At 36.6% G+C, this 27,209-nt stretch overlaps 1 protein-coding gene across 1 annotated transcript; it reads left to right on the top strand.

The window, feature by feature from the left end:
- The first annotated feature begins 2,346 nt into the window (after positions 1-2,346).
- LOC102791566 (integrin alpha-M-like) lies at positions 2,347-20,024 on the top strand. The gene is given in 30 exon segments (XM_087845453.1): positions 2,347-2,432; positions 3,333-3,435; positions 3,585-3,688; positions 4,025-4,095; positions 4,564-4,678; positions 8,799-8,926; positions 9,039-9,184; positions 9,568-9,718; positions 10,089-10,239; positions 11,556-11,629; positions 11,761-11,881; positions 11,993-12,132; positions 12,279-12,425; positions 12,519-12,728; positions 12,810-12,943; positions 15,608-15,750; positions 15,846-16,000; positions 16,109-16,234; positions 16,443-16,516; positions 16,989-17,130; positions 17,220-17,318; positions 17,428-17,507; positions 17,586-17,672; positions 17,772-17,841; positions 17,935-18,033; positions 18,134-18,214; positions 18,335-18,445; positions 18,593-18,706; positions 18,785-18,895; positions 19,065-20,024. Coding segments are annotated over 30 exon segments (3,417 nt in total). The 5' UTR covers positions 2,347-2,395; the 3' UTR covers positions 19,158-20,024.
- Positions 20,025-27,209: the final 7,185 nt, after the last annotated feature.

The raw sequence follows: 27,209 nt of genomic DNA, 5'->3' as shown, positions 1-27,209 counted from the left end.
ACCTCGGATGTGGTCAGATTATTCAGTGTTAAGTTGCTGACAAAACTACATTTTCTCACTGGATACTGACAGAAGAGGAGTCTGATTTACTGTAAAATGAATCACTGACAAGCATTTCTAGTCTAAACTAACAAGCATCCACAGATGCCACAAGGTGTGAAAAGAAGTACAACCACCTTGTTGGTAATCTAGTCAAGGAGAGTATAGAAATTATTTTTAGATGCTCAAAATAATAGCAAAACATTTTTTTGTTTCTTTTTTAATCCTAAGTTGCAGTGAGCTAGTCATGGAAATATGTTAAGTAAGTTCTACTTTTGGCTACACATGCACATTAGGTAAATTCACAGAACATCTACTTTTCAGCCATAGACACTAGTAGAAGTAGCCTCATATCGGATCTAACTTATTCTGCATGCATCATAAAAACTGGAAATATATCATATTTTTTGACTAACAAGAACTGGATGGAAGTGCAGAGGAAGTCAGGCAAAAAGGAGGAATTAACCTTTTTATTTTTAGGTTTCTTGTAAGGAGGATGCTTTTCTGAACAGACAGTGGTGTCAGCATTGTAGCTCATTCTACATAGGACTTTCTCTAAATGAATGTCTTAGCTTTGAGTAGTCAACCTATAATTTCTGCATTTTTGGTTTCCAATTCTTCTCTGTCATCCGAAGTATTACCTCACTCATCTGTCAAATAAATTTCTTTTCAAAGTCGTATAAAGTACTGGATAGTTAGTCGTCCAATTTTAAGTAAATGAAAATTGACTGGAGGTTTCTCCAATGTTCTAAACTATACAGTTGCATAACTAGCTTAATTAAAACCATTCACTAACATCTGGTTATAAGCTCAGTTTCATTCATATACTTAGGGAATGGCTGCAGTTATATTAATGTGAGATGGTTAAAAAAAAAGGAAACTCTTAGGGTCAGACATATTTTTCCCTTTTCACATTAACCAGCCAAGCTGGTTTTTAAAAGAATCCACAGAGTCAGCTAACTGTAATTGTAGTGGGAGGCCGTTCCAAAGTTTTGGTGCCACAGACTGAAAAGCAATAAGTGAAGTAAAAGTTTATATAGCACTTTTCACAGACATGTCACAAAGTGCTTCACAAGAAAGATAACAAAACATAGCACAGTTATAAATACATCATAAAAACCCTGGTCTAATTAAAAGCATTTTGAAAGAAGACATTTTTTTAAAAGACATTTTTAAAGGTCTCCACCGAGTCCAGACACCGTAGAAATAGAAGTGCATTCAACAACCTGGTTGCAACAGCTTCAAATTAAAACAGGAAACATAACACAGAGATGCAGACTTGACAATGGGATACAGCAGACAGGGGAGACAACAACTAAGGAACACAGACAGAAGCAAAAGACTAAAACTCTAACATAAACCACACAGAGAACCTAAACTCAGAACAACCCTATAACCTATTAAACAAAGAAAGCTAAAAATATAACAAACCCAACACTGGGTCGACGACCCAGGCCCCTTAATGAGGGCTGAGAGATTTTTATTGGATTTGCCCAATGTCCTTCAAGAAAATCAAACAATAGAAAGTCACAGTCAATAATTAGCTTTTTGGGGTAAATTACGACAGCCCCTAGTTTGCTTAAAAATGTGCAGCCAGTACATCCCTGGCTCATGGTCAAAGTATACATTCATTTTACCTGAATTCTTGAATGTCTCCCTTCCTAATTATGCCTCTAAATCTGTTTAATTTCACCTTCCTCATCTCTGTTTGTACAACAACAACAGCCTCTTGCAATTTGGAGACCTGGTTAGTATTTTTGCTACTGTTGTACTGCTGTCAACATGACAACGATTCAATAACATGATCACTTTAGGTAATCTGTAACTTTATTTGTAGATTTCAATTTCAAGATTTCAAGACAAGGATTTTCTAAACAATACTGTGGTGAGTTGGACAATTACATGGTTTTTTTTTTAACTTTTCTTTTGCATGTTTTTCACATTTCACTACACAGACAGTTTTATCTGAGTAAAACCATTTTTTCACCAAAGGATTTAGTTTCACATCTGCAAACAAAAACTCAACTTATATAGAAGTTTCTATATGGCTATTTATTATGTTAAGTGTTATTTATGATTACAGTGGTTTGATCTTGTTGCCCAGAATGAACTATCATCTCTGTTTACCATTAGTCTTTTTACTGTTCAGTTAAAAAATATGTGGTTGATTGACAAAATTTAAACAATACTACCGAGTGTTGTGCCAGTGTTATAACTCCTCCTACAAGTTCCTCTGAATGACTGTCTTACCAGTCACCTTATGACTTTCTGCATTTTTTGTTTCAATTCCTTCTCTGAACATTAACAGAAGTAATTTCCCACTCATCTGTCATTTATTTTCTATGGGAGCAGTACAATGGACTGGACAATTAATGCTACACTATTCTTGTCAGGTAAGACAAGGTTGGGCCTTCTTATTTTTTCTTCTGTTCTCGTATTATCATTGTGTGGAAATAGTGGATATTTGACTAGCAGTTAATTCAAGCTGTGTTTTTAGTAAATATGCACAGCACAGCAACATTTTTCAATCAAAAAATATTTCTTTGTATTATTAATATCCAGCAGGGATTATAGATTAGTATACAAAACCATATCATATAGAAAAAATAGACAAGTAGATGCTTTGGACGAAGTGATTATTGAAGTTAAATCAGAAAGCTAAAACTAAGCAAAAGAGTCTACATAAATATCAAGCTGTAGGTAATGACAAATTTTCTTTATTTCTTTAATGGTTAACAATGTATTTGTGAAGAAACTAAGTCTAAAACTAAATGAATCTAAATAAATGTAGATCATTAAGATGACATTGTTGAACACTGTAAAATGCAGAAAAATACAATAAACAAGCTCAACACTATGAGATCATATTAACTGTATTCCTCCAAAAAGAAGACTTTCGTTTAATAAAAATAAAAATATAATAGGACAGTAGGTACAGCCTTGTATTGAACAAAGACTTTGCTATGTATGGTTGCAATGGTATAACATTTTCACTGTACAGATCATCATTAATTCATCATTATTAATTAATGACATTTTCATATGAGAAAACATTTAAATTTTCACAGTGAAATCTAAACTATGAATTTTGAGAGAAATTGTTCTGAGCCACAGTGTTTCAGTAAACTTTGAAATATCTGATTTTGGCGCTGTCTAGTGGTAATGTAGTAAAGTAAAATGATAAAAATGAAGGAAAGTAACTCAGACTTTATGCAGTTTTCTATATGTATATAATTAGATGTAATTTAAATGGCAATACTGATGTTTTTCTTTCTTTCTTCTGTAATTCTCAGTGTTAAATGTTGCCCTTTGTTTCAATATTGATCCTGTGGCTTGGAAGACCCTGAGGAGCTCTGCTGCCGGTTTTGGCTACCAGGTGGTTCAAAGACAATCAGAGTAAGTCAGAATATGCATTGTTATCTCTGTTATGCCCCACAGCTGTAAGTTAACAAGTATACCATAATTCTTAACAGAAATGAAATGGACTTCGTTTCATTACAGTTTGCTCTCTAGACTTACATCATTGTCTGGATTTATTTTCCTAGTTTGCTTGTCAGTGCGCCACTTGAACAGTATTCACAAAATGGAAGAGGAAGAATTTATAGGTGCACTACCACTTCTCAAAACTGTCAAAATATCCAACTTCAAGGTACGAAATCATCCATTTTAAAATGGCACAATGTCCTAAAACCTTTACAGTAAGAGTCCAATAACCAGGGACATGGCTATATAAAATCATCATTGTAATTATTCAAATATTCCAAACTTTTTAAAGATTTTAAATTATGTAAGAGTGAAATTAAATTCTGTTTTACAATCCTTACTGTTGAACCAGTAACATACAGGTTCAACAGTAAGGACAAATGAGGTTAAAATTGCCTGTTTTAATGTGTTGCTCTGCAGTTGTGAGTTTCACTCTTTTTTTCTTTCATTCACAAAGTGTTTTTCAGAAATGTTTAACAAATGCTGAATGCTTTCAATCCAGTGCCAGGCTCTGCAGTCAACATGTCTCTTGGTTTGACAATGAAAAGTGATCCCACAGCACAAAAGACTGTGGTGAGTTGGTAGACTCAAAGCTGTCTCTCCCTTTGTGTCAAATATATTCTTACAGTTAGAAGTGAATGAAGGTCGTTCCATGAAAAATTAGTGTGCCTTCCATCTTTCCCCTACAGAATCAGCTAATAGTTTAGGTACAATATCTTCACCATATTTAATAAAGTAATGTTTATGTTTTAAGTTTTAAGTTTTTTTCAATTAAAACAATTTAGTACGTAAAAATGTTTTTTTTTTTTTTAAGTAATTAAAAATAAACATTTTGAAAAACCCCTAATCCCAACTTTCTTCATACAAATTTGGTTAAAATCTGTATGGCTTCTTTAAAATGACTAAGTAAAAACCAAACAAACAAGATTTGCTTGACTTTGTATGGAATTAAGCATTATTTATAAATAATACAATGCAATACAATAATACATATAAATAATTATAATGTATGAATGACAGCTTGAGTTTGTCTCCTCTCAGGCATGTGGTCCATCCATTCCAAAGGACTGCAGAAGTATCACCATGTACAATGGTGTGTGCTTTCAGTTGGACCATTCTAATAGATTTGGATCACCAATACCTTCTTCTCTTCAAGGTATTAGTAAATGGAGTTTGTGAAACCAAAATAATGGCAAAATTTGATAAATTCATCACATGCACACACACACACACACACACACACACACACACACACACACACACACACACACACACACACAAAACGTGTCATGGTGCGACATTAATAAGAAAGTTCTTGCATTTGAACATAGTGTTGTAATCTTTTACCTCTGTTCTTATACAATCTTTTAATCTCAAATCAATTGAAATGGTACATTTTCAGCACAATTTACAGTTTGTCTCAATCGAAATGGCACAATTCTCACAGAAGAAAAGTATTTCTCGCCACTCTTCATGCAGTTATCAAAAAAGTTAGGGCAGTTTTCATAAGACAGACTCAGCTCAAACAATCAAGACCTTATTCTTACATTTTTCAGAACATGAATAGTCAGTCAATCCCTTCAACTCTACAATGAAAGGATAAAAACCTTCTACCACCCTTTAAAGACTGGGTTGTCAAAATACTGGGGTTTTGTTTTGTTTTGTTTTCAAAACCTGACTTTGGAAAGAGTTCCTCAACAATGCAAACCTTATGTAACGAATTTTCAGAAAGAATGAAATAAATACACAGAATTTTTTTTTTAACTTTACAATTAATGAAACGAAGCAAAGACAAAGAACAAAGTCATGCTACACATACTCAGCAACTAGTTTCTTAGGTACACTTGTTCTACTGCTCATTATAGTAGTCCAGTTATCTAGCCAGCCTTTCTATGGGCAGAACTTTGTGCCATCAGAAACTGAATTTCAGCAGCAACTCAAAGCATTTAGGCATGCTATTTAGGCCTGCTATCTAGTGAGAAGCACTTTTCTTGGTGAAACTACCATGTTGATGTCAGAGAAGAATGGCCAGACTACTTCCAGCTGATAGGAAGGTAACATTAACTCAAATAGCCTGTCATTACAAACTTCATGTAATTAAAAACTAACAACGCAGAAGACCATCTCTGAAAACAAAACACCTCAACTTGAAGCCATACTGGGACCCACACCTGTCAGCTAAGAACAGGAAACCGAGGTTACATTTTTCATGGGCTCAACATATTGGACAACAGAAGATTGAAAAACTGATTTCAAAATTGCATTAGGAGTAGTGAGAAAGACCTTTCTGCTGTGAGAATTAACCCAAAGCAATTGAGAAGAACTGTAGGGGCTAGTCAAAAACAGAAATGGAGTAAATAGAAATGAGGAAGAGCAGTCTGACAACAGGCTACATGTATGACTTGGATGATTTGATGACAGTAACTGCAATACCCCTAAATAACCAGATTGCTTACATCAAGTCTGGACATTGCATTGAAATAACTTCCACATAATAGAGTTTGGATGTAATTAAATTTAATTCAATTCAGTTTGGTGTTTTGTGTGGTGGTTAGCACTGTTGCCTCACAGCAAATAGATCCTGGGTTTGAAATCACTGTGTGACTGGGGCACAAGTGTGCAGATATAAGCCAAAAAGATGAAGTAAAAGAGACTTATTATTTAACTTCAGTTATGATTACATTTAGTACTCACTAATGAAATGCACTTGGAAATCTTTCAAGAGGACATAAAAGTGAAGTTGGTCTAAACATGAGGTATTTACAGTTTTTTCTGAATGCTTAAACCCTAACTGTGATTCTTATAGCACAATTCCTAAAACTATTAATACTTATAGCAAAACCACTCACTGAGTTTGCAAATCTAAAAGCACAAACACTGCTTTGCACTCAGTTTGCAATTTTGTAACACACACTTTGCAAAACTGTAGGCACAACTCACTGCTTACACTCAATTACCAAATTTCCAACACACTCCTAGCAAAATTATACACATGTATGGCTATCATTAACACTATTTTGCCAACTGTCTGGCACACTTTCACTTGTGAAAACTTTTTTAGATAATTAGTTCACTTTGCAATCAGCCTAAGCACTATAATACAGGTAAGCTCTGTGTGTGGAGTACAATGGAGGGAGCAGGAAGAGTGAGAAGTAGAGGAGGCCGAGGAAGAGGACGTGGAGGTGAAGAAGTAGGATGAAGAGGACGACAAGGACAAGGAGGAGCAAGAGGAGGATGAGAAGGGGGGAGAGGAGGACGAGGAGGGGGGAGAGGAAGGGTAAGAAGAGTAAGAAATAGAATTGCTGATGACATCAGAGCTACAATAGTGGACCATGTAATCAACCGTGGAATGACCCTGAGGGAAGCTGGCCAACGGGTTCAGCCTAACTCGAGCCACTACTCTGTAGCAAGCATCATAAGGACATTTTGAAATGAGAATCAGTTAGTACAGTCACTTTGCACTAAGATTTGTAGCACAACAATACCATAGATGTAAAAATACTGAAATTGTTACTTTACAGAATTGCTAGACGACCAGATGCTGGGGGCAGAGGAAGCATGTTCACTGCAGAACAAGAAACCCATATAGTCAATATGGCGATTGCAAATAATCCTATACTTGGAAATAAACACTTATGTTTGTTTTGATGTGTGTGAATAATAGTACTTGAAGTTACAGTTTTTTCTGAATGCTTAAACCCTAACTGTGATTCTTATAGCACAATTCCTAAAACTATTAATACTTATAGCAAAACCACTCACTGAGTTTGCAAATCTAAAAGCACAAACACTGCTTTGCACTCAGTTTGCAATTTTGTAACACACACTTTGCAAAACTGTAGGCACAACTCACTGCTTACACTCAATTACCAAATTTCCAACACACTCCTAGCAAAATTATACACATGTATGGCTATCATTAACACTATTTTGCCAACTGTCTGGCACACTTTCACTTGTGAAAACTTTTTTAGATAATTAGTTCACTTTGCAATCAGCCTAAGCACTATAATACAGGTAAGCTCTGTGTGTGGAGTACAATGGAGGGAGCAGGAAGAGTGAGAAGTAGAGGAGGCCGAGGAAGAGGACGTGGAGGTGAAGAAGTAGGATGAAGAGGACGACAAGGACAAGGAGGAGCAAGAGGAGGATGAGAAGGGGGGAGAGGAGGACGAGGAGGGGGGAGAGGAAGGGTAAGAAGAGTAAGAAATAGAATTGCTGATGACATCAGAGCTACAATAGTGGACCATGTAATCAACCGTGGAATGACCCTGAGGGAAGCTGGCCGACGGGTTCAGCCTAACTCGAGCCACTACTCTGTAGCAAGCATCATAAGGACATTTTGAAATGAGAATCAGTTAGTACAGTCACTTTGCACTAAGATTTGTAGCACAACAATACCATAGATGTAAAAATACTGAAATTGTTACTTTACAGAATTGCTAGACGACCAGATGCTGGGGGCAGAGGAAGCATGTTCACTGCAGAACAAGAAACCCATATAGTCAATATGGCGATTGCAAATAATCCTATACTTGGAAATAAACACTTATGTTTGTTTTGATGTGTGTGAATAATAGTACTTGAAGTTAACTGACATAGCCTACCTTGTGCACAGAGAAAGCAAAAGCCAGATGTGTTTTTTATTCATACCATCAGTGTGCAGTTAGCGCATTGTGTGCTTAGTAGATGATGGCTTGTGTGTACTGTTTGATACGAAAACACCATTTTTACGAAGGTGTGAAGAGTTAATCTAGCTGTGTTCGCTTTTGCAAGAGAACTACAATGTTTTGATAATTGGGTGACAGGTTTTCTTATTTGTGTGTAGAGTTTTGCAAAAATAGCCAATAGTTACAAAAAATGTGCTTAAGCAATCAGAAAAAACTGTAACTGACATAGCCTACCTTGTGCACAGAGAAAGCAAAAGCCAGATGTGTTTTTTATTCATACCATCAGTGTGCAGTTAGCGCATTGTGTGCTTAGTAGATGATGGCTTGTGTGTACTGTTTGATACGAAAACACCATTTTTACGAAGGTGTGAAGAGTTAATCTAGCTGTGTTCGCTTTTGCAAGAGAACTACAATGTTTTGATAATTGGGTGACAGGTTTTCTTATTTGTGTGTAGAGTTTTGCAAAAATAGCCAATAGTTACAAAAAATGTGCTTAAGCAATCAGAAAAAACTGTAAAGTCCATTTACCAAAGCTCAAATGAGTGCAAGGAAAAATGTTAAAATTAACCCTTTAACATTAATTTCAGTCTGAAATTAATCTCTTTCTAGAGTGTCCGTCACAAGTAGACATTGCCTTTCTGTTGGATGGTTCAGGCAGCGTATCTACTTTTGATTTTCAAACAATGAAGAAGTTTGTGAAAAATCTAATCCAGTCATTTTTTACAGTTGAAGCACAGGTGAGACACTCTACTACCTCTGTCAGTTAAATTATAACACAAACATAAATTATTCTTAATTCAATTTAGCTTAATGAAGCCAGTGTTTTAAATATTTTTCTCTCTTTTGCAGTTTTCTATTTCCCAGTTCTCTACATCACCCCAGGTTCATTTTTATTTTAAGGAATTTTTCTCATCCGGATCAGTGAAGGTTGACATCGATGGAATCAGACAGCTGGGAGGTTATACTTACACGGCTAAGGCCATCAGACATGTTGTGTAAGAAATGTGATGATATTACTGAAAAAATAAATAGGGTTATTTCATTGGAAACACTTGACCTGTTATGATGAATTCTTTATTTGCAATGGGTCACACTGAATGCTGCGTAGACTTTGACCAATAGTGAGAATGTGTGAGAATTTCAAAGGAGAAATCTATACAAACTTGTGTTTTGAAGGGTAAATTCATACTGGCATTAGCTGAATTTAAGTATAAAATTCAAAATAAAGTATAAAAATCTCTGTAATTCTGAAAGATAAATCAAAATATGAATGCTTAAATACTAATGAAACATGCACCTATTACCACAAGATGCACTGATGGTTGAATGATGGTTTGTTGAAATTAGATTTTTCCATTTCTTTTTTGGTTATTGACAGAAACATTGTTTTCACACCACAAAGACTGTCAAGACAAAATGTAAAGAAGGTCTTGATAGTAATTACTGATGGAGAATCTAATGACCGGCATGATCTAGGAAACACAGCACAGCTAGCAGAGAATAAAAACATTGTTCGATTTGTTATTGGGGTAAGTACTTCCAACATTTAAACTTGCAGAATGTTGAATTTCACACTGATAATGTGCTTTGATCAGTTGCCATATTACAGTTACATGATACTACGATATATCGAGACAAGTAATCCAGAAGCTGCTTATCCATGGAAACCCATGCCGTGAACTCATACCTGCTAAGCACTCAGTGACCCTACTCTGTAACTTTTTGTGGTCTCCCACATCAGGGCTCAGTTTGTATGCATAATTAATGTTAGAATGTAAAATAACCATCTGTTAGTGTGTTAGTATGAATGTTAGTATAAATGGGGATTTAAAAAGTTTATTGACTGTCACCAAATTTTGCACTACGAAAACTGAAACATTTTTTTTTAAACAATCGTAGGTGGGGAATGCATTTACTAAATCTGAAGCAAAAAAAGAACTGCACACCATTGCATCATCTCCCTCCTCCAAACACGTGTTTCAAGTGGAGAATTTCAACGCACTTGAAATAATAAGACAGACTTTACAGGAAAAAATTTTCTCCATTGAAGGTACAAACACAAATTTATTATTACAACTTTGTTAAAATTCCTGTAAATCTTTCAAGAATTAAAAATTGTATTAAATACTACTTTCTCACTTATTCAAAAGATTATTATACACCAGACACCATTTCCCATGCAACAACAAAAGAAGAAAAGATTGTCATCTCTCTTCATCTATAACGGAGGTCATGATCTTGTTAGGCAACTTTGCAAAACAATACACTATGGAGACACTGAAACTATGAGACTATTAACAACTGCTAGATTTATCTGCCTCTGAAGCAGAAAGATGCTTTCTCTATTGAACTGCTTCTGGCATGTCTAGAAGATATAGAAACTTGGATGGCCCTAAACTTTTTAAAATGTAATGCAAGGCAAACAGAGGTGATTGGGTTTGGTCTTAGTGGACCTTGTGATTCTTCCTCTATTGATTTGGGAACCCTGGCAGAGTATTTTAAACTTGTGATTACTGACGTGGGTTTTAAGATGGACAGTGATTTTAAACTGGACATTCAAGGCACATTCAACATGTCATTTAAGGTGCTTGGCAAAGGTAAAACCTATTTTATTCAGGCTGAAACAGTAGTCCATGCTTTCATTTAATCTTGTTTGGATTACTGTAATGCGCTGTATTTTGGAGTTAGTGTCTTCTCTCTCATCTGCAACTGGTTCAAAATGCCGCTGCATGACTTTTAACCAGAACTCGCAACAGCACATAACTCCCATCCCGGCTTCACTCCACTGGCTGCCTGTATATCATGAAGTTAATTTTAAAATTCTAATATTTGTCTTTAAACGCTTAAATTGCCCCACTTTACATATCTGAGCTTCTTCATCCTTACTCAACCCCCAGGTTTCTCAGGTCAGCTGACAAGCTGCTCCTGGAGGTACCCAGGTCCAAGAGGAAGCTCAGAGGGGACAGGGCCTTCTCTATTGCTTCTTGTAATCTCTGGAATAAACTTCCTTTTTCCATTTTTAAAACATGTCTTAAAACCCATTTTTATTCCTTGGCTTTTGACACAGTTTGACCGTGATATTACTGCTTTCATTTATTCTAATGTGTGGATTCTATTGTTTTAATTTACTTTAATATGCCTATCATTTTTTGTTTGTCATGCTTGCTTATTGCATTTTCCTTCACGCTAAACATTGCTTTACTATACCTTAGTAAAATGAAGAATAAATTGAGAGGTAGTTTCATTATAAATGGCGAAAAATCTTTTAAAATAATTACTTAAAACATAATGAAAGGATGAAATTTCAAAGTGGAATTTGTTTTATTTTGTCTGTCTTTTACACTCTTATTTATTTTTATGTTACAGGATCTCAAACCAGTGGGGCCACATTGAAAATGGAAATGTCTCAAGAGGGATTCAGCGCAGTTTATGTGCCTGGGGTAATTAAAACTACCTGAAATTCAACAAACAGTCTAGTCATAGAAAAAAAGATTCACATGTCCCTGTGTGGCAGGTCTTATGGCTTTATGACTAAATTGTATATAAAATGGATTTTCTGTCTGCACTGTAGGGAATTCAGATGTCTATTGTTGGTGCAAACCAGTGGAAAGGAGGCTACGTGCAATACACAACAGAGGGCCAGAAAGTGAAAACATATGAGGATGTGTCTTTGGAGCCTGACAGTTATCTTGGTAAGAATATTACAGTTTTAAATTTTGTTTATTTTGGTAAAATGAACAAAATTTAAAAGCAGGAATAAGGAGTCTTAATTTATATTCCTCTTCTGAATACCTAAATTCTAGGTTATTCCATGGCAGTTGCAAAAACCCAAAGTGGTTCACTGACAATTGTTGGTGCTCCAAGATATAAACACAGAGGAGTTGTGGTCGCTGTTAATAGACAAACCTTTAAAAACCAAAAGATTGAGCCCTTTTCATCACAGGTATGTATTTAGAACAAAGCAGATCAGAATATTCTCTGAACATTGTAAACTATTTATTCATAATTGATTTAAAATTGATCACATTTTTTTTTTTTATTATATTCCTTTTTGCAATTATTTTCATTAATAATTTGTTCCTTACACAGTATCAGACTGGTGAATATTTCGGGGCAGAGGTGTGTACCATGGACATAAATAATGATGACATCAGTGATCTAATCTTCATATCAGCCCCAATGTACATGGAGCCTGATAGAGAGGGAAGAGTTTATGTTTGCAGATTAACTGGTTTGGTAAATTGCATTTTAAGTACTGCCACGGAATTAATCAGTTTATTTGTCGACTTTTTAATGGCCATAAAAACACTCTCAGTTTCCTCCTTTCAGTTTGTGGAGTGTAATTTTGATGATCCATTAGTACTAAGAGGACGTGCAGCTGTCAAAGGAAGGTTCGGCTCTTCTCTTGCTGTACTGCCTGATCTAAACTCAGATGGATTCAGGGATTTGGCAGTTGGAGCACCTTTGGAGAATAATGGTGAAGGCAGCATCTACATATTCCACAGTGAAGGAGGACGAATCAGCCCTACTTACTCACAGGTACACAACATGTCTAAACTCATCTATCATGTAACTATACAATCTGCAGCTTGATTAATGGAAACATTTCCATATGTACAGAGAATTACTGGCTCTGAGGTCGAGTCAGGACTGAAGTTCTTTGGTTTATCAATCAGTCAGTCATCTTTTGATCATAGTGGTGATAGACTTCCTGACTTAGCAGTGGGTTCAAAGGGTAAAGTTGTCTTACTGAGGTAAGTCCAAGATTGTCCAGTAATGTGTTGTTATTACTGTCTATGGCAATTCTACCATTTTTGTTAATGTGTAGCTTTAATGAAAGCTTTGGTCATCATTATAAGAACAGCACGCATATTTTTATGTATTATAATATCAAGTTGATCATAAATGAGTCATAATTCATGATAAGAGATTTAAGATTTTTTTAATGATAACATATGCAGAGTAAAACAGGTATTTATCAAATTATTTTTTGAAATTATGTTAAAACCTCGCTGATTATTAGAAGAATATTTTTTTCGGTTTACTTATGACTTGATTTAAGATGCCCTGGCAGGGCTCTAGACTAACTTTTTGCCATGGTTGCACTGGTGCGCCTAAATTTGTTTCTTAGGCGCACCAGCACAAAAGTTAGGCGCACCCAAATTTTTCAACCGCATTACTTAACACCTCAGTTTTACATGTGCAGTTTTTTTGGGGGAAAATTGCTGTCCATGCAGACAATATATAATTTTAAATGATTAACTAACAATCTCGTGCTTTGGCACTATTTTGGCAATATTGTAGACAATGTTAAACTTAATCATCATCTCAGCCTCCTCTGACGACCTGTTTGCTGCTGCCTGCCGCTGAAAGGCAGTGGGGAGAGGAGACACTTGGGCAGTGCATTTATTACGACATATAATATATTTTCTGGATACACTGTGCTTTTTCAGCATTCAAATATTGATGGCTCCGTTTCAGAGCACTGGCTATGAATTTCAGACGGATCAGGCCTTAACTTAACAAAAAAGTTATCAATTGTTCATTTCATCTTTTCTCATTACCCACAGCTACATCCACTTCTGTTGGGCCTAGGCTACTCACTAGGGCTGGGTATCATCACTGATTTCTATGATCCATTTGATTCCAATTCACAAGGTCCTGATTCGATTCAATTTAGCCTCAGACAGTCAGAAATATTAGCGCTGTAAACAACAGTGGACTGGTGGGTAATAAGCGGATGAATAATGCAGAAAACAGAGATTTGAGATGGGAAACTGTTCTTGAAGTACACAGAGAGAGAGAGCTGTGCATGAAGTGTGATTTTTATCGTGGTGGAAGCAAAACAGCAAAAGTAAGAGTGAGTTCATGACGATGTTTATCAAATGTGAAGCGTAGTTTGCTGCTTCTTTTGCTGCTGGTTCAGTGAATTTTGGTTGGGGAGAGACAAAACCTGCAGCTCAGAATCTAGCGCAAAAAAGACGTAAACACAGCGCGGACCCGACGCAAAGCCGACAGCTCACCGATGGCGTGTTCGTCTGCGTGCCGTCGGGTAAGAAAGCCGAGAAAGAGAAAGTTGATTCTGATGCGTCGGGTCCGCGCTCTGTGTTTACGTCTTTGTGTGGAATCCATTTACCCTCTCCCATTTACTGTTTGGTGTTTGGTGGTTGTTGAAATAGTTTTGTGAGCTTTAACCTGAGATTCTGGCAATTCTGGCAAAATACATTTATATTTAAAAGTTGATTCAGGATTTAATGAATCGAAAATGCTTTATTCAAGCTACTCACCTCTCTCTATCCGCTTGCACTTTCAAACGTACACACGCACTACATGAATGTCTGGACCACGCCTAATCAGAGGTCCTACCCCTGACTATCTCTGATTGGTTTAGACCATGATAGGGGCATAATGTTTGTCTGTTGTTGACCACACAGAGACTTTTTTTTTTGTTACTCGAACAGTTGGTCACACCAACTGTTCAATTTCGCATTTGCGACCAAATTGGTCGCACTCTAGAGCCTTGCCTGCTGATTAGAGAAGCAATAAATGTGGTTGGTTAAACACCTTGGATAACAGCCTGTGTGAGTTTGATTCAAATCTCAAAATGAAATGTGAAATGCATGCAATACCCAAAATGCTGAAGATTTCATAAAACATTATGTAATTCAACACTGCTAACATGATGAAATAGTTATCATTTAGTCCAACCTGCGAGCCGGTTTGTGAGTCATTGGGTACCGGGCCCCGAGAGTTGAGGCTCAGGTGTGAAATTTATGGTTTTCAGGGTTTTTATCGTTAACTCGGTTTCTCTGGGTCTTTTCCTATGTTGTAGTTGTGTGTCTTATTTTGAAAGAAATGTTTATGCGTTACCATAGCGACTAAGGAGGATTAAGGGTCAGAGAAAAGAGGATGTTACTCTCAATGTTGTTGGCGCATTTCAGGAGGATGCTGCTAATAAAGTTACACAGTGAATTTGCGTTTATTATTATATTTACAAAATACCACAGTTTTTTTCTTGGTCATCTCATTTTATTTTGTTGTATTTATCCGCAACACCTTAAAAGCCAGTCCATGAATATATTGTCTGACAGTAAACCGGTCCGTGGTGCAAAAAAGGTTAGGGGCTGCTGATTTAGTCAACATCTGTAAAATGTTGTACACAAAATCTGTACACCTACACCTAGACATTTCATTAAGTGATTTATGAGGAATGATTCCATAAAGCATTTCTGATCAAGTCAAAAAGCATATTTAAATATAACTCAAAGCTTTTGAGGTTTGTAAACTGTGACATGTTTGTAGAACAAAGGAAAGTGTTGTTATTAATTCAGGTCAGCACATACAATTTAAGGGCAGCTTTTAGTTTGGTACTATTTAAAGAGCCAAATCTTGTTCACTCGTGTTTTCCTACTTTCCAGATCAAGACCCATAGTGATGATTGAACCGGAAGTGTCATTCAGCCCAAACCAAATCCCTACTCATTATGTAAACTGCTCAAAACCATTGGAGAACACAGCTACAGTCTGCTTTACCCTGAGCAGACTGTCTACAGTCAACACAGGTTCATCAGCTTTTTCTGTAACACAAAGTCATTGCCCATTTATTTTTAGTGTTTGCACATTTGTAGAGTTTAAACCAAACTCTGATCTATTCCAGCTGAAGCGAGGATTAATTATACTTTAACAGTGGATACCACTCGCAAGCCTCCAAACAACCGAGCTTATGTCAGCAGGAAATAACAAGAACAGTCTGGATCAGTCATTGTTGACTTAACAAAGAAAAAGTGTTCAACTGTAAAATTCCTTATTGAGGTAAAACCCAATAACAGCAACAGAAAAAATAATACAACCAGTAAAGTTCAATTTCCATTTAGTTTTTAAGAGTCCTGCTACAAACCTAACATTGCTTTCTTCTTGCAGACCTGTCCAGAAGATGCTCTCAATGCACTGTCCAATGAGCTTAAATTCATGCTTGATGGTTTGCCCTCAAACACAAATCTTAGGCCAAGTCTTGCCCCGCAGGCTCAAACAACAACCATTTATCCTGTAAGTAACCTTTATAGACACCTTATTAACTGAAGTAAAGAGATGGCTTTAGTTTGATCTTACTTACTTTAATATTCCTACTGTGCGATTGACCAATAGCTTTTGGAGAGAAAAAATATAGTTAGAAAAAGTGACAGTGGCTTCACCTATATTGTGCTATTTAGTCTGAAAATAATATAAAAAGTTTACATCATGCTTTCTTTCACAGTTGGAGTTTGAGATCAACTGTGGCACTGACAACAAATGTGTTGACAAGCTGAAAGTAGATTTTGGCTTCACCAGGTGAGGCACAGTTACAAAATTAGAGCTGTTATGTCAAAGAGTACAATAAAATTGACTACAGTGTGCACAGTTCATTAGTCTATATTATCTTGTCTTTCAAATTTCAGTTCCTGAAGATAAATAAACCTTGACGTGAACAGAAAAACAAAAATTAGCTTTTCTTAGAACATGTTGTTAGTGGCATGTTTTATTTACTTCTCACTTAAATTTAAATAATACACCATCACTAATATTAGTAAAACTGATGAAACATTCAGTTGTTCTTTGGATTTTGTGCTAATAAGCAAATTGGCATATTAACTTAGTAAATTCCTATAATAAAAATGCTACCCCACGTAACATAACCTTTGTTACTATTCTAGCAATGAGCTCAAAGCTATACATTACTGTGAGATTACTTAGAAGTAAGTTAAATGGTATTAGTCTTGCTTTTTTACACACTTTATTCTCGCCCTTCTTCATATGCTGACAGATCCCCAGAGGTTAAAGTGGGCATTGATGAGCTTTTGGATGTCACAGTCACAGTGGAGAACAGAGGAGAAAACTCCTACAACAGCCGTGTTATTCTCACGTACCCAGCTGGACTCTCCTACAGGAAGTTCACCATTCAGCAGGTAAGAGAGCAGGATCAAGTCTGTATCAGTTCATCACTGATTTGCTGCTCTCCCAGTGCATCCAGCAGTCATTTTATTTTATAATAAAGGGAAGAATTGAGTGCAACTCTTTGGACAGTGAAGATGGTTTATCACGAGGAAGGACAGACTGCACTATTGACAAGCCAATTTTCAAGAGCAAAACTAAGGTTTGTTTCTTTATCACATTGGTACAGAACATCTTTTATCATTTTTGGTCTATAATCTTTTTATAGTTTACAGCACAAAGAGGACTAATTATCATATCTCTCAATTAAGGCTTCCTTCATTGTCTCCTATGGGATTGACACCACCAATCAACTTGAGAGGAAGATCTTTGTCACTGCAAATGCCACCAGGTACTCTTCCTTTAGTCCAGGTATTGCTCATTTATGCCATAGCCCTACATAAACAATAAAACTAATTTCAACTTTCAGTGGAAATCAGGAGCATGCCCCTACAAGTGAACTCTACATAAAGAAGTGGATTGATGTGAAATACAGCATTTTTATGACATTTGAAAGGTGCATGCTTTTTTAATTTGACATAAAAGAAATCACTGAAAAATTAACAAACGTTGCCCTGCATAATATTTATATAATGTTTTAAATATGTCTGATTAGCTCCCTCAGCTACAACAATTTCACATTTGGAACAAATAATTTGCAGAAACCAGTCCAACAATCAATCAAGGTAAAATTGAACTTCCATCTGTATCTTTAAAAGTTCATTGTGTGATTTAGACGTAACTGTAATGCTTGGTTGCCCTTTTCTTTATCCGTTTAGGTTACAAATGATATCAGGGCACTTCATTTTAGTGTGGTGATTAGGGTTCCAGTGAAGCTTGGTGAAAAAGATATTTGGGTGGATTTGAGCAGCCTACAGGTAATATACATTTCTGAAGATTTACTCCAAAAATGGCTAAGGATGGATGCATGTGTTAAATTAGAAGCAATGAAACTTCAGTATATAAAACGTATTTCAGATTTCAGACTGTCAAAGTGAAAATGATGAAGCACCAAGTGTCAACGATTTTGTTCCAAAGATACAAAAGGATAAAGTGGTGGTAAGTATGCTTCTGCACTTTAGCTACTTACCTGTTTAAACTGAACCATGTTATAGATTCTTAAAGTAACATTAAAGTGGATGAGAAACTTGTTTCATTCAGTTTTTAAATCACCCACAGGACTGCTCTGTAGCCATGTGCAGGGTGTTCAAGTGCAGCACATTTATGGGAAGACTGCAGAGTAGGACATATGAAATCTCTGCCAACCTCAGTTCAGGATGGATAGAGCAGGTAATTGATGGGAAGTCTATGCTAAAAGTTTCATTAATGTTTTTCCCAGCTGTTCCTGAGGAAATGTTATAAATCTTTAAATAAAATAATTTCCCTGTTAAATCAAACAACACCTGAGTCAGGCTCAGCTCATCCCATTTTTCTTAGATTGGACTTCAATCTGCCAAATTCCTCTTGACCAGTACAGTCAGTCTGGAGTATGACAAAAACCAGTACATCTACCTTTCAACAGGGTCTAAAAACAATCCTCCTGTTCGCAAGGTGAGTACACATTACTTTCTCTTGTTTGAGTCATAAAGAGCTTGAATGTCATCCACATTCTGCTTCCTCATCTTTCAGATTGAGGCAGAAGTAGAAGTGTATCCTGAGACAGATTCTACAAAGGCAATCATTGGAGGATCCCTGGGAGGGTTGGCTTTTCTCGCTTTACTTACTGCTGGCCTGTATAAGGTGAACCTTTTAATGAATTCCACAGTTTTAAAAGTTTTTTTTTATAGAACATGTCCAGTGAAGAAATAGTTTAAAAGTCATTATATTCACTCATGTCACTTATTTTCAGTCATGTTTGTTGCAACAAATGGTAAATTTTTGTATGTTTTTTTTTTTTTTGCACTCCTAGGCTGGGTTTTTCAAGAGTAAATACAAACAGATGATAACTGAAAATCCAGAAGATGATCCAGGGACTGATGCGAGTGCAGCCCCAGCAGAATAATAAAGATCATATTTGTAGTTGTGTTTGTGGAACTGTTTGTGAAAGCAGCAACCCTGTGCTTTTCAGGAATATTAGCGTCATTACGGTAAACCCAGACAAGATGCCACATGCAAATCTTGGCAAAGACAGACAGAAAAAAGCAAAAAAAAAAAAAAAGCAAAACAGTGACAACAACCCAAATACCCAATAAAATGTTTGTTTTCTGTACGTCTATATGTCTCTAGAGCTCCATCACACTCACTCACTTTCTCTGCTCTCAACCATCCTTTGTCTTTACTTACCGAATACTGCAGGAGCATCCAACTCCAGGCCTCAAGGGCTGGTGTCCTCCAGGTTTTAGATGTGTCCTCGATCCAACACAGCTGATTCAAATGGCTAAATGACCTCCTCAACCTGTCCTGAAGTTCTCCAGAGGCCTGGTAATGAACTAATCATGTGATTCTGGTGTGTTGACCCAGGGTGATTTCTAAAACCTGCAGGACACCGACCCTCGAGGCCTGGAGTTGCCCACCCCCTTGAATACTGTAACGACCCTAACTCACAGAAAAACACTGCTTTCAGGATGAGTTAGAATTCTTTCAATTGAGCAAATTATTCAAGAGTTATGGGAGTTACAGATGTTGAACAAAACATTGCAAAACACCTGCCTGACACCAGTGACAGGTTGGCATTAGAGGGTTAAGCAAATGGTATCTGAAATCACTCTCCCTTTACGCTCAAGGTAGATTTCACATTGTACCTTCCAAAAATATTGGTGACTTTGTCTTTGCAAAGTTATATTATATTTCATTAGTTGTCTTACACTTCCTCTGCAATGAAACTTTGTTTCAATTCCAGCAAACATTGTAAAATAACTTTCATGTACCTTAACTCAATAGATATGTTTAAAAGCACTTAACTGGCTTAAAAAACTAAACCTGTTTAAATTCAAGAATAAATCACAACATATAGAATTTTTAAGCTTTCTGCTTTTAATTTGCATTTTAAAAATCATTTTGTTTATTATTTGCAATATGTGAATAGAATATTCATAAGCATAAGCATACAGTCCCTTGCAAGTGCTGATAAGTTTTTCTTCAGTTTGACTTTAGTATTAACAATTCTTTTAATACATATGAATGTAGGCTTATGAAGAGTGTTGACAGCTGTCAGTTGTACATTTCAGTCCAATAACTACATCAAACAAATCACAAACAATAACCAAGAAGAGTATGTTATTACCCAAAAGTCACTGAGCTGTATTTTTCACAGAAATGCTCTTTTTTTAAAAATAAAGAATTGTGTGTGGAATATTGCAATACCTGGAATTTGTTAGCAACATGTATAACAAGTAGGTAAATTAGGCTACGTTCACACTGAAGGTCTTAATGCTCAATTCCGATTTTTTTGATCAAATCCGATTTTTTTTTGTCTGCTTGTTCACACTACAAACAAAATGTGACAGCAAACGCGTTCTACTGTGAACGCTCAAAGCGGCCCGCATGCGCAAAAGAAGACGTCACTCACAACGCGCTCTGTTTAGACCCAGACCAAACAGTATTGTTTGACTGATGGCCCTTAATATAAAGACTTTGGACTTTACGTTTCCCAATTTTTGCTTTAAGTTATTTTGTTATTTACATAATAATGTAAATAACCTAATAATTATCCTTATTGTTGTTTTAGAGAGGAGCGGTGCTTCAAAGGATAGTTGCAGATTTCTGTCAGAATCTGCAGATTATACAGTACAAATAAAATGTTCACGTTGTCTTCCCAACAGTTTCACTGACATCTACACTGGATGGCCAGGAATATGGGATCAGAACGATGCCACCTTGAAATGAAACCGAAAAAAATATTGAAACCGAAAAAAAATATTGTAACTGAAATAAATGTACTGAAAAATCTTGTATTGAAACTGAAAAAAAATTGATAGTGACAAACAATTAATTGAAACTGTAATTTTTTTGTTTTCACTTACAATTTTTTTTTCAGTTTCAATCCATTTTTCAGTTTCAATCTGCTGGCACTGTTTTGGCATCCGGGGGCGCACTGGGGGGGCGGGGATTCCGACCCCCATGTATTTGCATACATTATATAGGCCACTAGTGCTGACCAAGCTGCCATCTTTCTCTCTTCCCGTCTTTCAATGGCTGCTTCAATTTCAGCTTGACCCTCTAAACCGCAGGTAAGCAATCATTTTTTTTGTCATCTTTCCTTGCTGTCCCACTGGACTAGACATTAGTTTAGTTTTTTTTTTAGCTACATCTGGTGAAGTTGTGGTAAAATGCTGTTATTAGCCTATTCGTCGTAGCAAGCTAGCCTGAAGCTAATATTTGCTAAATTTAGGGGTACCCGTGTCACTGTAGGAGTTGGAGGCTGGTGTTTTAGGTAGTGATGTGCGATAACACTGATTTCTTTTCTGATCTGATACCAAGTAATATTCAGGGTGGTATCGACGATACTGATCCGATACCGATACTTTGTACAAAAACGTATTTTATTTATTGTATCTCAAATTATAGCATCATAATGATTACAGGACATCAGATTACTTGTTGTTATCACTTAATAATGCAGAGTTCATCATATAGAAATAAAAAAACTGAAGTTGTGCGCTATTTGAACACCTTGCCTGCCTGCAGCACTAAAGGACTCCGTGAGAGACGTCTGTCTCGCCCTAGCAGCACCTGTCCCTGTCCTCCTCTTCAGTTCGCCTCAACATACACTCGTCATATTCTGTGATATGATTTACTTTGAGCTGTTTGACAAGGTTAGTGATGTTGCCACAACCATACATGCCAACCCTCCTGATTTTTACGGGAGAATCCCGAATTTCAGTGCCCCTCCCGAAAATCTCCCGGAGCCACCATTCTCCCGAATTTCTCCCGATTTTCCACCTGGACAACAAAATTGAAAAACCATATCGCAGAATTCATAGCGCGGCCCAGCCAATTCCAGTTTCCAACAATGACGGCAGCTACTTAGTTTTAATATCACTCTTATTTCTCTTCCTGGGTCGCAAAAAAAACCTTTTAACATATTTTCAGGTGAGAATGTAGCTGTGTAAACTTCAAATATCTGAGCCGACCGACGCATCGTTTTCAAACCCCCGCGGTCTTTCGCTACTCAGGTTAAACATGATATATAAGTCACTTTGATAACTTAAAAATGTTTTTGTTTGGCTTTTTCAGTTTTGGTTGGCAAGTATGTCCACAACACCTCACTTTTTTTGCCACATGTATCGCAAACCACGTCTCAGCTGTTTGTGGAGATAAAATACGTCCGCACAATTACGCTCAGTCATTGTTGTGAGTGCGCGCGCCAAGGGGCTGCGAGACATTTATACAGCCGTATTTCGCACATGACTATGAAAGACGGAAGAGGAGGTAGTTCCTTTGAATGTAGACAATCTGAATGATATAGTTACTTTCCACTGTGTTCATGTTAATGGTAAACTACAAATTTACCCTAAATTACTAAAATATCGATATTTTAATGTGAGAATCGATTCTAGAACATAAATGACTGGTATCGGAGGAATCGATATTTCAGGATCGATCCGCACATCACTAGTTTTAGGAGCGGCACAAGATCTCATCAACAGGCAGTGTTGGGGAGTAACATAATACATGTACCGGCGACATGCAAGTAGCCACATGCAAGTTTGTCCGTGACCGCAGCCGCGTCGTCCGTGTTTTCTCCAGTCATTGGTCAGCATTATAATATATGCAAATACATGCGGGTCGGAATCCCCGCCCCCTCCCAGCGCGGCCCCGGACGCCAAAACGGTGCCAGTAGAGTGAAACCGAAAAATGGTTTGAAACCGAAAAATGGATTGAAACCGAAAAAAAACTGTATTGAAACTGGAAAAAAAAAAGCAAAAACAAAAAAATTACAGTTTCAATTAATTGTTTCTCACTATCAATTTTTTTTCAGTTTCAATAACAGATTTTTCAGTACATTTATTTCAGTTACAATATTTTTTTTCGGTTTCAATATTTTTTTCGGTTTCATTTCAAGGTGGCATCGTTCTGATCCCATACAGGAAGTGTTCACGATGTCTTCTCGGGCGCTTCTCTGGCGCTGATAATTGCCGTCTGTCTTGTGTCAGTGACGTAAAAGACGGATTTAATGCGACTTGACCGTTCAAACAGCAGTCGCTTTCTAAAACATCGGATATGTATCGGATTCAGTACCACATACGAAAGTGACCCAGATTGGATTTGAATATTTGTGCTGTTCACACTGTCATACCATGATCGGATATAGGTCGCATAGGGTCAAAAAAATCTGATTGGATGCGCTTTCGCCTGCAGTGTGAACCTAGCCTTAGATTGGTTCTATTGAAACAGAGCATAACCTCTCCCCAGAGTGAGTCAACCTAATAAATGAAAAGTCACACTGCACATTGCATGCCTTTCATTTTCCCTCTGATGTTGATTAAATATGATTTTTGTCCTTTGAATGTATTGTATTGTATATTGTGTACATTGGTCCCACAAGATTGGAATTCGGTGAACTGAAATACTAATAATATCTAAAAGCATCTATTTTAAAAGCATCTTTATATATTAAAACAAAAAATCAACTAATTTTTTTTTTGTAAAATGTTGTGTATAGTAGAGAAGTAGTAAACTTATCCCTCTCAGTCTTTAGTACTTTCTTTAAATATATGCTGTTTCTAGCTCCAAGACCATGAAGAAGGCAGGCATAGCCCCTCATAAGTATGCTTAAATTCTGGTGACTCTGGAGGTATAGAGTAAGTATTCGATTGCAGCAGCTATTCTACAGTTTTCCAAGTTTTGTAAGAACAAAGGACAGTCCTGATGCCCTCTTGTATGTCACAGACATTTGTGTTTTGTGAGTGTATAACATTCTCACTGCGTACTCGTCAGTGAATCCTTGGATATAAGCAGGAAGTATGCAAGTAAATACGGCACCTCAATTATGTCTCAGACTGTGTATCAAATCAAAAGTGACTGAACATTGGCCAAAATGTCCTTAAGATGAAAGTCTCAGAGTCAAGTAAAGTCAGTATGTCAGTACTGACTCGGCCACTGAATAGAAATATTGATTCATCCAGCGAGGACAAGTGTAAGGTAGTCCCTGAAGTGGAAGTTACCTTGGCACACTGATGAATTCCAGATAGGTGTCTCTTTGTTCTGTATTCCATCCACTGATGAGAGGCTTTTTAATTTCCAGACTGTGCATCCATAAACCAAAGCTTGAAGTTAGTGCTTCTTAACATTGTCTTTGTACTGTACCTCACTGATAACTTCTGCAGTAGGTCCAGGAAATCCACTTAGAGTCAACCTTTTACAGCTTACGTCTGTCTCTCAAGATTACTATGCAGAAACATCACTGCACATTTTAGTCAGTCAAAGGACTGCAAAAGAGAAAGTTTTAAAAGAATTGATGCATATAAATTCATTTAAATTTTATTTATATAGCATGAATTCAAAACAACAGTTGCCTAAAGCACATGATATTGTAAAGTAAGGACCCCACAGTAATACAGAGAAAACCACAACAATCAGTTTACCCCCTATGAGCAAGCATTTCTGTAAGAGTGGGAAATGGAAGAACTGCCTTATTCTTCATGCCTTTAGCATATCAGTTATTTTCATCCACATTTGGTGGAGAAAAAGGGGGGAGGATAATATGAAATACAGTTGAAAACAAAATTATTAGCCCACCTATGAATTTTAATGCTTTTGTTAAAAAAATTCCCAATTGCTTTCATAAGGGATTTTAAACATAGCATTCCCCATCATACTTCCCCCTGAAAAAACTGACATTTATATTTAGCCAAAACTGCTGATTTGCACATCAGATGATGATGTGCACAATGATGTGCTTTGTAATGCTCTAATCTTTTAAATTCAAGTTAAGACTAGGAGTCATCTTCCAATTTACACACAGTATAAAAACCTCCGTTATGTTTTGTGTTGTCACTTGAGAGAATATCATGCCCACAATTAACAAAATTAGTTTAGACTTGAGAAAAAAATGTTGATGATGATTTTCTGACTTACAGAAACTGGATGAGAGTGCAACGGAAGTCAGGCAAAATTACCCTTTTTATTTTTAGGCTTCTTGTAAGGAGGTTGATTTAAAGGATAATCTGCTGATTTCGTCAAACAAGCATGAAATGAAAACCATGCATATTCTTTTATATGCATACTATAAACTGGAAATTGATTCTCTACAATCATTCAATTATTTCTTATGTACAATTGAAAGTGACAAAAATGGAGTATCATCTGAGTAAAACCATCTATCAATTTATTTTCACAACAGTTAACAAGAACTGAAGTTAGTTGGTTAGTTATTTTTTTTAAATTATTATTTATGATTAAAAATAACTTCATATGGGAGTAAAAGTGCTATTAGTGTTTATTTTAAAAAAGGACTGGATCACAATAGGATCCAGGACGGGATCACCCCCGCCCCCCAAAAAACAAAACAAAAAAACCTGCCAATACTGTCAGTATTGTAGCTCAGCCTACATAGGACTTCCTCTGATCATACGTATATGTGTAAATGTATGGGATCAGTCTATCCCTGTTAATGAGGTACATACCACTTGGACTGGCAGTACTATTACTGAAAATACAGTCACTTGAGCCAGCTGTCTAGTTAATCTCAAATTCCCTTTTGTCTAAAACATGTTCAAAGAGTAGTTGTTGTTGAGTCTGCGCTTCCACAGACCCCGCTACTTTAGATACTTATTCCTCATGAAGAACAAAAACAAGACAGAACATCTTCAACCAGTCTTTTACTCGCTAACAAGGAAAGGCTAGTTCAGAACCAGGCTGTGGAGCTTAACGCTCCTCACCTGTCTCCAGCCCAACTCCTTCAAAGTGTAGCCCTCCTCGTAGCCTTTTATTCCCATGACAGTTACAGTTTACACAACACAACACAAGCACCTCCCACCGTAAACCCCCCCAATGGTTCTAAAAGACAAGGCACTATGTGTGTATGTATGTGCAGGTGTATGCATGTCTATGCATGTGCAAGAACGTGTGTGTGTGTGTGTCATGGGGGTGCGTTTCTGTGACCTCCTGCTTAACAAAAGGATCATAAAAGCAGGAAGCTTACAACACAAGATAGGATGTGCCTAATAAAACCTCCCCCAGCACCAGAACGGCTGGAGAGGTGGTCAAAGACAAAGGAATGTCTTTGATCATGCTGCTTGAACTAAGACTTTACAAATTTAAGAAACACAATGACAACATTCAACAATTTGACTCCAACAGTTGTAAAATGGCTAACTGATCTTCTGCAGAGGAGTGGTTTATTTGTTTTATTCAGGATTCACAATTGATGACAGTACAGAAATACAATACAAACAGCTGCATGACCTTCAGCTTTCAGGTTCTGCAGCACCTTGTTTGGATTTATAAGACAGACACTCTCTCTACTTTTAAGACTAGGCATAACACTTTATTTTTTGATCCAACATAGTTTTAGGTATCAGGTAACCCTGAGCCAGGGCTTCCCATGATGCAATTGTTTTTATTCATGCACCTACTTTTACTATATGCATTTATACACCACAGATAAGCATTAGTTGTTATAAATCTTTGACCATCTTCCACAGATTGGCTTTCTTCCAGTCTCACTGCCCTCACACAGGCTCAGTGAGGGGCAGCCATCTGCCAGATGGTTAATTAATTGCAAAATTTAATTAGCTTTTAGAAGTCACTGTAAAACTTCTGAATTTTTTTTCTATGTCAGCAGAATTATTACCTCACTTCATTTGTCTAATAAAATTGACCGGATATTTTGGTGCATGTTGGGGAATGGTTGCAATCTCAGCATTGTAAGATGTAAAAAAATATACTTTAAGGCTTCTTCTTCCTATTCGTGTTTTTCCCTTTTAACTTAAATGGCCTCCTCCCCATTCAAACCAGCATTTCTATAAGTTAACATTTATTTTCACAGACAACTAGTCACAAAGCTTTGTACACAGAACAAAATAAATCAGCAAATTAAATGTCATAGCAAAGGCAAATAAATGAAATTAATAAAAGTATCAACAAAAAGCCTGGTTAAACAATAAGATTT

This window comes from Neolamprologus brichardi, chromosome 8, assembly GCF_056152115.1.
Source record: "Neolamprologus brichardi isolate AB-2024 chromosome 8, ASM5615211v1, whole genome shotgun sequence".
Lineage (NCBI taxonomy): Eukaryota > Metazoa > Chordata > Actinopteri > Cichliformes > Cichlidae > Neolamprologus > Neolamprologus brichardi.
The sequence above is the reverse complement of the archived record's forward strand: the minus strand, read 5'-3'. Positions and strand labels throughout refer to the sequence as shown.